Source organism: Silurus aristotelis, assembly GCF_946808225.1.
Source record: "Silurus aristotelis genome assembly, chromosome: 8".
In the NCBI taxonomy this organism is placed as follows: Eukaryota; Metazoa; Chordata; class Actinopteri; order Siluriformes; family Siluridae; genus Silurus; species Silurus aristotelis.
In genome coordinates this window covers 27,621,913-27,636,407 of record NC_139581.1, presented here as the reverse complement: position 1 = coordinate 27,636,407, position 14,495 = coordinate 27,621,913, and the positions used below count along the sequence as shown (strand labels likewise).

General features: G+C 40.7%; 2 protein-coding genes across 2 annotated transcripts in view; both read right to left on the bottom strand.

Moving 5' to 3' along the window:
- fbxo46 (F-box protein 46) overlaps positions 1 to 14,495 on the bottom strand; it is a 143,652-nt gene that overhangs the window by 88,968 nt on the left and 40,189 nt on the right. The gene's annotated exons all lie outside the window — the stretch shown is intronic.
- On the bottom strand, positions 236 to 13,244 carry LOC310730099 (zinc finger FYVE domain-containing protein 1). The gene is made up of 11 exons (XM_083548885.1): positions 13,017 to 13,244; positions 9,176 to 9,680; positions 8,666 to 8,877; positions 6,895 to 7,001; positions 6,101 to 6,209; positions 5,913 to 6,010; positions 5,002 to 5,119; positions 4,180 to 4,350; positions 3,879 to 4,068; positions 3,632 to 3,733; positions 236 to 2,307 (listed from the first exon to the last, which is right to left on the bottom strand). Exons 1-11 carry the CDS (start codon positions 13,131 to 13,133, stop codon positions 2,075 to 2,077), a joined length of 1,962 nt encoding a protein of 653 aa, XP_083405011.1. The 5' UTR covers positions 13,134 to 13,244; the 3' UTR covers positions 236 to 2,074.

The window sequence follows — 14,495 nt, the reverse complement described above, 5'->3', positions numbered from 1 at the left end:
CAAAATCCACCATACACATACATGGCATGTCAGAGGATGGGGGGAGGGAATATGCTCATGACATCATCATCACAATAAAATATGTAATATTTAACTACCAAATGAAAGCGATTTGGGTAAAACCTGGTATAAAAACCTACCTGGGCTCAGTTAATAATACTAATTATTACTTAATTATTATTCAAAATATCGACAGCAATCAACTGGTTCTGGTGAAGATCAAAATAAAGCCCTCTAAAAGGAAAAGATTTATTTTAAAGAACATTTGGAAGGGTAATAATTATTTGCACCCAATCGAAATTCTTCCCCTCAGCCTGTGGGCTCGTATGTGGATATTTATGATATTGAGAAGGTATGAATTCTTACAGAGAGAAAACGGAAACGGACATTTCAGTACTGAAACGGCTCAGGTTTATGGATTATTAACAATTTCCCTTGATCCTAAAAAAATTCATTGTCCAAAACCACACACCCCCACCGTCCCCCGAGTGTGAAATGTGGTTACTAACAAATGGACAAAGTCGACATGAGACTTTGATGGAGCAGATGTGATCTCGATTTCTTTTTGAAAAGCGGAGCAGCTCAATAAATTGTACTTATTAAATGATCATTGCATAATTCAGAGCTGGGCACGGTGACAGCGCTGCTGGATCGCAGGCATTCGAGCACCGAGAATTACATTTATTCTGTTTTTTTTCCCCTCTAATAGCTCACAAGCCCTCTTGCATAAAAGAGCTTAAATGAAAGATCGAATAAAATATGCACGGGTTAATGTGAAAACGAGTCAGAAATGTGTGTGTGTGGTTGCTCCTAATCCTATTCTGTGATTGCAGTGAATACACTGGAGCGATTTGGAAGCGAAATAGTGGTGAATGGTTGCATCATTCATTTGAGATGACAAGAAGGGGGCGGAGCTTCAAGAAAGGCGGGTCACTTATTATTGAGGGACGAAGGTGATTGATCATTCTATGTAGAAGGCTTCTATGTGAAGAACCCTTGAAAAAAGGCCACCGGGATTGCAAAATTCAGTGCATTATATATATATATATATATATATATATATATATATATATATATATATATATATATATATATATATATATATATATATATATATCCAAAAGTATTGGGACACCTGACCTTCCCTGTGGTTCTTTTCCAAACTGTTACCACAAACCTGGAGGCTCTCAATTGTACCCAAATCTGTTCCACCATGGCGATGCCCCTGTGCACAAAGTGTGCTCCTTGTAGATCTGGTGTACATGTTTTGGAGAGGAAGATCTTAAGCTATAGAGCTCTGATCTCATCCCTACTGAACACCTTTGGGATGAATGTGAACGCTGACTGCACCACAGGTCTCCTCACCTATATCAGTACCTGCCCTTACTAACACCCTTGTGTGCTGATGAACACAAATATCCATAAGCACACTTTAAAATATAGTGGAACATCTTCCTAGAAGAGTGGAGGAAATTATGAGCTAATTGGGACTAAATGTGGAATGCAACGCTCAAAAATCACATACCGTACCCATGACTAGGTGACCCAATACTTTTGGCAAGATAGTGTGCATGTGTATATACTGTATGTATATATATATATTTTATTATAACGATACGTTTGCATCTGATCATCAAGAAACTAGCAGAGTGTTCAGCATTAAAGGCGGGTACCTGATTTTAGTAGGCGGAGTCTGTATGGGTCTACAAAGTGCAACACCCACCACACTATAAACATTATTACATTTTTACAAGGGGGGGATTTTCTTCCCTGGATTCCCCGGACATTTGCTAATCTGTAACCTGTAATGTTATAAGAGTAATAAACTTGAGTAGAATGATACATGTTTTGTAAGTATTAGGAAGTACAGGAAGTAAATCGGCCCCAAGCGCTTTTCCCCGATTGTTCGCAAATCAAACTATCATCACAAAAGCTGCGATTAATCCAGCCTTTCCTACGTAGATGTTTTGGGTTGATACTTTCAGATAGCTTACTACACCGACAGAATTCTGACAGCTCAATCTACCAGCGCTGTGTGTTTCAGAGCCCCTGGGTTTTTGCGCTCGTTGTCGAGTCACTCGGAGTCCAACCGAGCGGCACAGCCATCGCACACCCTCACCGGATGGTCCCAGCCGCGAGAGGGCACGGGCCGGCACTGGGCTGAGCAGCCCCCGCATACCCCCTGGCCACATGCGCGGCAGTGGTGCTTGGGCACGCTGGAGCTGAACGTCTTGGTACACTGATTGCACTGGGTGATCTCGTGGTCCGGAACCCAGTAGTCGGGTCGCGCCACGCCCTTTACGAAACCTGTTGACGATACAAAGACAGGACTCAATACTTTGATTTGAGTTCCGTACACATCTAGATTGAAATCTGCAGTCGAAGTTTAGGAACAAAACACAATACAAATACAAAAGTGGAATAAATAATAATAAATAATATGGACTTTAGCCGTTACACATTTATCCTTTTACATTGGCTGCAATAAAGCGCATTCGGTGAAAGCGCGTCTTTCATTGGAGATGACAAAAAAGGGGGCGGGGCTTCTAGAAGGCAGGTTATTTATTTATTAAAAAACGTAAACAAAAAATAATAATAATAATAATCTAAAAAAAGGCCACCAAATCAACAAAAGTCAGTGATCTTTTTCAATTTATATTATGCTATTATAATTTTTTTATTACGTATTATAATGTCGATACGTTTGCGTTCGAATGTCTACAAACTATCGGAGGGTCCGATACAAAAATACAGGTACCTGGATTTACCCACCACATTATACTGTATATTATTACAGGAACCTTCCTTCCCTAAAAACGTTCTTTATCCCCGTTTCTCGGTTGTTTCTGCCCATAACTGTTTATGACCCAAAATGTTCTATACATTTTAATAAAAATTTGACATTTTTATTTTAAAAGTTGTTTTTTTTATAAATATATTGTTCATTCTGTAAACTTGCTACAAGGCCCATGTTAAATTTCCCTGCCGTCACTGCATGACTACCGATATTGCAGTCCTTTTATACACGTTTTTACAGGTTTGAGCAAATAAGGACAAAAGGTTATCGGTTCAAATAAAAAACAATATAACAACAGACAATAATAAAAAGCAGGGGGATTCACAGGCTTGAGATATAAAGTACAAACCAATAGGAAGTGTGAGGAATTTTTTTTTTTTTACAGGAAATTAGATTGAACTTGTGAAAACACCTAGTCTGATATTGTTTTTGACAGACACGTGCATGTTCCTTTTGTTTGTATGCAACAAACTTGGTAGTTTTATGGAATGAAGATTTCCTTTTACCAAACGAATGTAGAAATGTACAGATGTTCCACGTTGTTTGCTTTATTTTCTATTTTCACTTGACTTCTCTCCTGTTCTACAGTACGTCTTTCTGTCAGAGAGACAATAATGTCCGATTTGGACTCCCATTTCTTTACTCACTGTCCAATTCTTGCATTTGATCTGGTTTGCTGCATAGAAACGAAAGGACCAGCTCTTGCTCTTACAAATGTCCAAAATTTCACCTTTCATATTTTGGTATCAGTGAATAGTTTATTCTTTCAATAGTTTTTTTGAGTATTTGAGTAAAAACATGATCATGGTCGTGTTCTGCAGGAAGCATGCTTACAGAGAGGGTAATCTACTGCACTGGAGACAACGTTCAAAGTAGACTGCGCCATCTCGGTCATCTTGCGGGCCACGAGTGCCTTGGGCTCCGCCTGCGCAACGGCTGGGAAAGAAAGCAGGCATCGGTTCGGTGAAATTTGATCCAAAAATTTTAAAATGGTACTACAGGACCTACTAATCTAATGGTCTTGTATTTGGGATCCAGTTGATGCTACTTAATACCCTTTTTAATATAGTTGGATTCTTACCCTGAATGGTTTGTGGAGATCCTCCTTGCTGGTGGCAGGCGTCACAAACTCGCACCGGGTTCTTGCCCCAGCCTCTCTCAGGGACGGGCATGCTGTGGTTGGAGCAGGCCTGACAGAATCCTTCGCCGCAAGCACGGCAGTGGTGTTTCCTCTCCACCTCCTCGAACACCCGCTTACAGCCATGGCATTCCTTTAGAAACGTTTAAGACTAGGAAAAGCTGAATGACATACTATTTACAAATATATGTGTATTCCACGCAAGGTGGGGGTCACCTCTCCTCATGCTGAGACTTTCACTTACTGTAATTTCAGCATTAGGTCTCCAATATGGCGGAGCCACCTGATCTGTGATCCAGGCTGTGACCGCTTTGGTAGGACCCGAGCTGTACTCAGACACCGACTGGAGAACAAAGTTAACCCCATCTAGCACTCGCTGAGCCGCGTTCTGATGGTCGGCCTGGAAACCTTCCGACTGGACAGAGAGTTCAGACAGAAGATTTTGAGGACACGTCTACCAAAAACATCATTTTTAAAACTGCAAAAAAAAAAAATGTATTATTGTTATTTTTTTAAACCGTAAACCTTTGGTCCTACAGCGAGAGATGGATTGTTCCTGTGCAATTCAGTAAGAAACTACAAAACAGAACTTCTAATATTAAGTCTATTGGCAAAAACACCCTTTGGCCATTTGTTTGAAAACGCATATTTTTCCGCTTTGGCCTCCAGTCCATACTGAGGCGCCGTTTCCAATCAACAATAACATTTTTGAAAAAGCTCTCCAAAGTGGATACATTTGAAAAACATTTTGTAAAATTTTTTGTCACGGCGGAAAGTAAATAAACGCCGCGAGTAGGAAATGAAGCAGGTCGAAGCAACTTTTGGGAAACGACTGAAAACGAGTTATAGAGCATTTGTAAAGCCTTCATTTTATATTTTAGAAAAAAAATCGGGCAACAGGATGGAAACACATATTTTTCAATACGCAATGTTCTTTTTTCCATTCTAGCCACTCGAATCAAATTCAATAATTATTTCATACTTTTCCAAAATGCATAGAAAACCTGAGAGTAATTTCCAGCCAAGCAAACAAACATAAATAAAAAAAAAAAAAGAAAAGAGTTACCCCCTGCCAGACGTGCTTGACTTCGGTGCGCACCACGGTGCTCTCGGGGTCTTGATTCCCCATCCAGTACTGCCTGCTCCGGTAGATGATGCCACAGTACGGACACTCCAGCACATACCTGCACAAAGAGGGTTCATGTCTCTATTGCATACATCGCTATAATGACTTTCACAGACATTATTAACATATATTGGAAATATGTGAAATATAAAAAGCACCTTTATATAAAATAAATAAATAAATAAAAAAAAAAAAAATAAAAAAAAAAAGTACTTTGTAGAGGTCGATCGATACCGATAGCTAGGCTGGATACTTGCCGATAACCAATTAATCACTTTTAAAATTACTACTGGATAAAACATTTTTTATAAAAAAGATGGCCATTATAAGCAGTTTTGGATTTATGTGATATGGTAATGCTTTAACGCAAGATTCAATTTGTAAGTTAATTTTTATTTTAACTGTCAACTTTAGTTTATGCACAATGAACCAACATAACCATTGCACAGCGTGCAGTTTTGCATGTCGAAACAAACGGCATGTGGTGTCGGTGATTTGCCTCTAAAGGCTGTTCTCGTACTGTATAATGACAGCACAGGCGCAACCCGAAAAAACTATAACGGTATAGATTTTCGCAGATAGATCCAGCAAAAAACATCGGTGCCGATTAGTCGGCGAAACTGATGAATCAGTTGAACGGTTAATATTGGAGAATGCTGGTGCAACTGTCAATCATTCCACTGGCACAAAGAGAACAACGAAGACTGGATTTTTCTGTGTATTTTAAGGAAATATTTACACCAGCGTACTCTCGTGTTAAATTGGATATGAGAACAGGAAATGGATAGAAATTGAAGAGTGAAGAAGAAACTGTCTAAGAGTCATTTGCTGGGTATTTAAACCTTGCTTACCCGGACCAGGCATACTTTGCCAGACCAAACCACGGGTTATCAGTGGAGGCTGAGGTTTTAGGCACGACGATCACTTCCCTTCCGCCCTCATAGCATTTCTGAAGATAGTAAAGCACACCTTTTTATTAGTTCAGTTTACATTTGGCCAAAGAAGCAGCAACAAAACAGTAAGTTTGATGTTAAATCACCTTGCATATGAGAACCTTGTTGTTGTACTGATGTGCGTATTGGCACAATCCGTCTGCCATGTGTGGCACTCTGTCTTTCTGGTGATTCATGCCGTTCTTGCAACGAATGCTGGGGCCGCAACAATAACAGTTATTAAGTACCATCTTAATTAACCTGTATTATGCTACACACCAATATGACCAATTACACTCGTATTTTTTAAAACAGTAGCAGCTTTGAACCCTAGATATACACTATATTGCCAAACGTATTGAGTCGCCTAGTCATGGGTACGGAATATGATTCTCCTGGGAAGATGTTCCACTAGATTTTGGAGTGTGCTTATGGACATTTGTGTTGATCAGCCACAAGGGTTTTATGAAAGGCAGGGACTGATGTAGGTGAGGAGACCTGGGGTGCAGTCAGCATTCCAATTTATCCTAAAGGTGTTCAGTAGGCATGAGATCAGAGCTCTATAGCAGGCCACTCAAGATCTTCCTCTCCAAAGCATGTACACCAGATCTTCAAGGAGCTCACCTTGTGCACAGGGGCATTGCCATGCTGGAACAGGTTTGGGTTTTCCAAGTTCAAGTGAAAGCTTTATTACAGCATGTCTAAAAAACTAAAAAGCTTTGGGTTAACTGTTTGAAAAAAGAACCACATATAGCAGGAAAGTTCAGGGGACCCAATACTTTTGACAATATAGTGTATGTACCATACAAATCTAATGTTCGGGTATCCACCAACTTTTGTCCGTAGCGTATCTCCTGTTCATTTCTTCAATCGGAAAATTACAAAAACCTGGTGCACTTACTTGCAGCTGAGGCAGACGGATGGACAGGTGAAATACTCGTCAGGAAAGAAGGAGTACATGCTGATTCTTTCATCCGGGATTTCCCCGCAGAATCGATCGCTCAAGGCCTGACCGTGGAAAAAAAACTGGCATGAAATGAGTGCTTTTCACAGTCAATTCAATTGAAGCCTTTTACAGCCTTTTCACGCTCCTACCATCAGGAAGATGATAGGCTGAAAAAGTTTTTACCAATGGCCATCAGGCTTGTGAACAAAACCAAGCCACTGCCTCGTCCCCCTTTACCGCAGACACAGATTACCCTGTGGTCCAAAGTGGTGTCAACTACCCCTTGCAGACTTCTCCTCAAACATCTTATTTAGACACTGGCAAGTCTTTTCCAGGCCAGATTCATAAGGAAAGCATTGAGTTGTCAACTACCCCATTCTTCCCACACACAATGCAAATAAAATTATAGACTACAGTCTACCTCTGGATAATTCACACACACAGACACACAACCTTTTACAAATGCGGATACCAACATAGACTACTGAATCTACCCATCTCTCTTCACAAACAAAACAAAACAAAAAGTGTATAAACCAGGCAAACAAGGCTCTACCTCTACCATGTTATTCTGTATTCTATGTGACTCTCAGCACAAGCCTCGGCAGTGGTGCTAAGAGAGCGCGCTGAGGAAACAGTTTAGCGAGGAGAAATCGTTCCACATATAAAATACTGATTACAAATGATTGATCACTTATATAATAGTATAGTGCACTTTCTAATCTTCTTCTTCTTTCGGCTGCGCCCATTAGGGGTCGCCACAGCGGATCATCTGTCTCCATACCCTCCTGTCCTCTGCCTCTTTCAAAACAACTACCTGCATGTCTATCCTCACCACATCCATAAACCTCCTCCTTGGTCTTCCTCTTTTCCTCCTTCCTGGTGGCTCCATCCTCAGCATTCTCCTACTGATATACCCCATGTCCCTCCTCTGCAAATGTCCAAACCATCTCAATCACACCTCTCTCAACTTGTCTCCAAAACGTCCTACATGCGCTGTCCCTCTAATAAACTTATTTCTAATCCAATCCATCGTTGTCACTCCCAACGAAAACCTCAACAACTTCCGCTCTGCTACCTCCAGTTCCCCCTCCTGTCTTTTACTCAATGCCACTGTCTCTAAACTATACAACATCTCAGGTCTCACCACAGTCCTATAAACTTTCCCTTTCACTCTCACAGATACTCTTCTATCACAAATCACTCCTGCTATCACTCTTCTCCACCCACTCCACCCTGCCTGCACTCTTTTCTTCACTTCTCTAACACACTCTCCATCACTTTGCACTGTTGTTCCCAGGTACCTGAACTCCTCCACCTTCTCCACCTCTTCTCCCTGTAACTGCACCCTTACTTCTACTGACTTTCATTCCCCTTCTCTCCAGTGTGTACCTCCACCTCTCCAAACTCTTCTTAACCTGCTCCCTACTCTCACCACAAATCACAATATCATAGCGCATTTACTATTATATATAAACCAATTGATGCAAATATGTTTAAATTGATGCATCACATCGTTTACTTTTATGCCAAGGAGTACGTGAATATTTCCATCCCTACACTTTATACGTGCACATGGTCATTTGGAAAATTTTTATTTTATATATTGGTTTTCATGTAAAAGGTTGCTGGGAAGATTCACAGAATATCATCGCAGAATTTCATCATATCTTGTAACTGTTTCTTGTACACATGCATTCTTAAAGTGAGACAGCGGATACGGTACCTGTAGGGCACTGAAGACGATGTCTGGCTGGCGTGGGGCTCGCGACGCCGTGCTCTTCACCTGCTTGATGATGATGTCCCTCAACTGAGAGAAGTCTGTTGGGGGTGTGATGGTCTGCGTGCCCACGTACTGCACGGAGCTGAAGGCTTCAGTGCCCAGGCCCAAGTCATGGAATCGTTTCTGAAGCACAATATCTGCCGGGACCGTGGTATCTGTAGAGAAGCACAAACATGCTGTAGACTCTATTAAAAGATTTTTTGCAGTTTACCTTCTGGCTTTAATGAGTGCGTTGATAATGATCATGATTTTCACAGTTCGAATCACATCTTAAGTACCTTCTACCCATCCCTACAAATCAATGGGTCTGAGCATCAAGAACTAAACTAATCAAAAATAGCATTGGCCTGTTGGACCTGGCTAATGGATTCATGCTTTGTCCACTACTATAGTTACATTTTTCCACATGGCTGTTGTACATGGTGTATAAGATTCTGTGTAGAGCTTGCTCACCGTGACCCAGCAGCTGAGTGCGTGATGTCTCCTGGAATACCACCACCGCCGGCCCGAGGTTAGAGAGGGGTACATTGAGCCCGCATCGACTGGACAGAGCACGCAGCTGAGGCGTGAAGTACTTCAGATACGCGGCCGAAGCACTTCCTAAGAAATGAAACATGTCGTTGTGCAGTCGCTCGGCCCGTGTGCGGTACAGGGCTACGTCCGACACAGCCAGCACTTTCAACAGCAGCCGCATTCTCTGGTTCTGGTGCGTGGATGCGCCGAGAAGGCCCTCGGTGTCCAGCACGATCAGGCCCAGGCGAGGCTCGTACGCTGCCCACACCCCGATTGTGCATGAGGCAGGAGAAGGAGACGTGGCAAACATTTCCTCGCCGTCGAACAGCACGTGGTTAAGCGTGTGCGATTTGCCGTCGCCGGTGTTCCCGAAGATGGTGAGCACCTTGACGCCTTCTGACGTGCTGCAGCCCAGTTTCCTGAGGAAGTGGCCTTCATCGTCCACCTGGAAAGGCCATAGATAAAGAGGGACGATTCAACTTATAACATTTTGTAAAGGAAAAAGACTCAGGTTTTCTTGAGTTAAAAGAAAACAGATACCCGACATTCAAACTGTTACAATCAAACATAATCGATTATTTTGCTGCCAAAAATTCATAACGATAGTTTTTCCGGGTTTCGTTATACAGTACGAAAGCGGCCTCTAGAGGCAATTCACTGACACTATGTGCTGTTTATCAGAAGTGTCCTTTTATGATTCAACCTAGATACCAACCTATAAAAACCACTGTCGGTCGACCTAAAGTTCAAAACTTTTGACCTCTGTCTAAATGTACACGCTTTTACCTTTCTAACCCAAGTTTACTCATACAGCTCGTGTACCAATTCATATTTGGTCTATTATGACCCAGCATGCCTACTTTGATCAAAGGGTGCAGGCTATTTGTTGGTCCCTTGAATAGCGAAGACTAAAGTAGTGTGCAGTGCTTTCTTTTACAAATCGCCACAGCTATAGAACAGCCATCCAATTAGAGTTCGGGACTCAGATAGTCTTAGAGTTCAAGTTAAGTTTTAAGATTGAGATTGAAATTTAGGTTGAGATCTAAGTTTACAGTATATTCATTTAATCGAGCCGTTCGTGAATAGTTTTTTCCTAAGGTAAAGGAAGGGTTCATGATTATTAAGCGTTTTGGTAAACTGGTATGTTTGGTGCAGGCTATTTGTTGGTACCTAGAATAGTGAAGACTACAGCAGTGGGTACAGCTTTCTCTCACAAATCGACACAGCTAGATTACAGCCATTCAGTTAGTGTTCCGGACTCAGTTTTAGACCGAAAACATTTGTTTAGTCAAGTCGTTTGTGAATAGGTTTTTCTTAGGTAAAGCAAGGGTTCATGGTCGCTTCGGGGAACTGGGATGTTTAGATACGGTTTTATCCATACTCTCACATGATCGTTTAGGTTTGCTGCTGGTTCCCTTATATCCAAGAGCTCCTTGAGTTCCTGCTTGCATTCCAAACATATTTCACAGTGTCTAACTATTATGTGACAATAAGCATACCTGATAATAGTATGCTGCATGTAAAGCACTTTTGGAAAAACCGGATTAGAATCATTGTCACTGACTCATGATCGCATAATAAGCCGGTGTGTTCGCATTACTTGTGGGACTACTGTAGTACCACTGGCTCACTACTAAAAAGAAGAGATCAACCTTGACCCATGTAAATATCAAGCTTTATCACTCACCTGAGTCTAGTAAATGATTAAAATGTCAAAGTCACATGCTACTACTATTGTTAAAAAGGATGTGGAAGTTTAATGCTTAAGATGTTGGGCATCTCATTTGAAAGGTTGTGAGAGAACCACCAGGTTGCCACTGCAGGGCCCTTGAGAAAGACCTTTACTAGTCAGTTGTATAAAATATATAATAGTAATTCGCTCTGGATAGAAGCGTCTGCTAAGTGTTGTCGTAAATGAATGTAATGTTCATTTTGAGTTGTATACATAGTCTAGTTATTTCAAAAGTCTGATAGCAAGACAGAAAAGCAGCAGCTCCACACCTCTTGTTGACTTGCAGGACAGATAGAAGTGTGCTGTCTCAGAATTGGATAATAAAGTGCAATATGAGCTCAGCTATTAAAGGCAGGTTCAATTTAATCGGATTGTACAAATGCTCAGATGTGATGAGGATGATGATGGTGATGATGGTGAGGATGCTGGAGATCGGTTGGAGTGCGGATCTAACCGAAGCGATGCATGCAGATGCAAAACGGAAATAATAAAACCAAGCTAAAGTCAATGCTTTTAACCCTTTACGGTTACATTAACATTCTGGAACGTCTGCGAGACAAGTGGGTTCCTGTTATCGGGTTACAGCAGCCATATACACTGTGCAGCGCTCGCTCTCTCACCTCGTTTGATTTGATTTCTCTTAAAAAGCAAAAGTTATCCAGAACATACAAAGTCCAAACAGCTCTGCCCTAAAGACTTTCTCATGTCCGGAAATCAAAAACACAAAGAATGTTGGTGGACTCCATGTTGAAACATTTCTTTTTGGTTTTATAGAACTTGCTAAGTATTATACAATTAATATTTATGCTCTGAGAGAAAAAAAAAAAAAAAGATGGCTTTCTCACCCCCAAGACCGCATTTGCAGGGGTACCAACACTTCTGTCTCGCATACCCCATTTAAAAACAGCTCCACTAAGCTGTTGCAACAATAAGATTGTAGAACGAACACAAACACAGACCTGTGAATTGTGAAAGATCGACGAGAAGTTTGTTTTTCTTGGATTTTCTTGAGATGCTGTGGCTTTGTTTATTTGCCTTATGAACATCATGAAACAGAAAACAGTGCTGCTGTAATCTAAATGATAAATAGGAATTTCCCAATATTAATGTGTGTTTGTTTATAGACTTTCAGCCATGAAATAGTTATTTACATCCTGAGGAAAAAAAGAGCAAAGGGTGTATTTTCCCACACTCCCGTTATCAGGGAGTGCAGAGTATAAAGTAATATTGGCCTATAGGGATGCTGGGGCCCCTCAAATCACCACTTGGTAAACATCATTATTATGATTATTATTTTAATAAATATTTATATCATGTTTTTATTTTACATCCACAAAACAAATGCTAACCATCTGTATTGTAGTAAAAAATAAAAAAAATTAAAACTGAAATCCACATGCTGAGACCTTTCACCAATTGAAAACATTTGGTGCATCATGAAATGAAAAACATGACAAAAAAGACCCAGGACTGTTGAGCCGCTTGAATCCTGTATCCAACAACTGGGACAACATGCCTCTCCATAACCTCCAGCAACTGATCTCCTCTGTTCCCGGATGTATACGAATTGTTAAAAGAAGACGGGATGCTACACGTGTTATTTTTTTATTGTGATTATTATTTTTTTTTTAACAAGTTGCAGCCATTAAATTTAAAATGCGATTTCAAACTGGGATGGTTCTCAGATTTGTTTATTGCTCCTGCCTTCTGGATTGAAATGTCTTATATGTGAAAGAAATTATATATGTCCATTATTTGATTTATAGAAAATTGTAAATTCACCTAAAATTTTGTCCTGCGACAGATTTTTTTACAAACACATGAACACACTTTTGAGTAGAAAAGGATCAGAAAGAAACGTGCTTTTCTAGGATTAATGACACGATGCTTTCCAACATTAAATGCATATTAAAGGATACCAAATGCATATTCAATTATGATAAAGAAACTAATCCACATTAACAGTTCCCAAAGTTGGTACTTATTGAAACAATGTGGAATGATCTGTTTACTTCACTGGACGTGACACGTGACAAGTTGACAGCTTACCTGCAGACTTTCGTTTTCATCGATGAGAAGAAAACTCCTTGTGCACTCGTCCTCTTCTTCCTCCTTCGGCTGGCCGAGCGACACTTCTTCCATCTCCTTCAGTAGCATCTCTGACATTGTTTCGGAACGTCCACCATTCCACAGTAAACACCCTCCGAGTTGTCAACAAAACACAACAACTTCCGCCTCCGAGGCGTCCCTGATTTCTTCTTCTTCTTTTTTAGCTCTACTGCAAACATGAGATTAGTGAATTACCACCACCTAGTGGTAGACACCGTAAATTCACAACTACACCCCTCTCTCTTAGTTCTTGAAATCTCATTCATCAAAATGAACAAATCTTTTACTTCATTTCACTCATTTAATCAGAGATAAAATACATCACATTTTCAATCAGCAAATCCCTTTACACTCGGTGGAACCCAGATGAGGACGGGTTCCTTCTTGAGTCTGGTTCCTCTCAAGATTTCTTCCTTGTGCCATCTCAGGGAGTTTTTCCTCGCCACAGTCACCACCAGGCTGCTCATCAGGGACAAACGTACTTATAAAGACCATCTTAATTATTCTATATTATTACATTATCTGTGTAAAGCTGCTTTGAGACAATGTTTATTGTTAAAAAAAAAGCGCAACCAAAATAGAAATTAATTGAATTGAAGTCCAAACAGTGAGAACATTCACAGGAACCTCCCATCTGGGACCCTGTCAATCATGATGTCCCTCACTTCCTTTTTCTTTTTGATCTTTGCCACTACATCTTGTCGAGCTGTACATTATTCCTTCATTTGTATTTTCTCTTCATCTTGATCATAATTAAGCTCTTCATCTCTGGTTTAGAGAAGCTGACCGCTGCATAAATCAAATCCTTCATTTAACTGAATTGTCTGCCATCCCTCTGCCCTTTGGTGATCGCTCAGCCCCATTATCTATATTCCAAATAACATCTGCAGCACAATCAATTCATTTTTCTTCCCCACTCTTACACATGAACATGAATGAGTAATGAACATAAAGGTCTCATTTCTTTTGGACAATTACTTGGATGCTCACCAATTTTTTGTGGCAATCAACTTCACCAAACACCAACATGGCAACAAACACCACCACCACCACAACAACATCAGTCCTCTGGTCATCAAGTTCAAGTTTATTTATATAGCGCTTATCACAACGGACATAAAATAGCTAAACATTTGAGATCATCATAGATCCAACACCGACTCCTCCATGCCAGAGCCTTTAAATGTTTAAAAAATCCAATGTCAAAACTCTATATGAAGTGGGATCTAAAGGGCACTGGTACGTAGATGGTTTGGGATGTTTGCGGGGTCGGCATCTACTCTTTGGAGGTTCATAATCTGGATGAGGTGGGACAACTGGAGCTGGTGCAACCTCAGGATGGGTAAAGAAAGAGCTGCTGTTCACAGTATTAACAAGCACAAGTTGATAATGTGTTTGATCAGATGTACTGAAGCACAA

Bases quoted from the DNA above. Each gene is read 5' to 3' on its own strand.
- LOC310730099 (XM_083548885.1), bottom strand. From the start codon at position 13,133: ATGTCAGAGATGCTACTGAAGGAGATGGAAGAAGTGTCGCTCGGCCAG. The intron at 7,002-8,665 runs GTACCGTATCCG...TTCCACGGTCAG, and splicing joins TCGTCTTCAGTGCCCTACAG to GCCTTGAGCGATCGATTCTG. The intron at 4,351-5,001 runs GTAACTCTTTTC...CTCTCTGTCCAG, and splicing joins TCAAGCACGTCTGGCAGGGG to TCGGAAGGTTTCCAGGCCGA.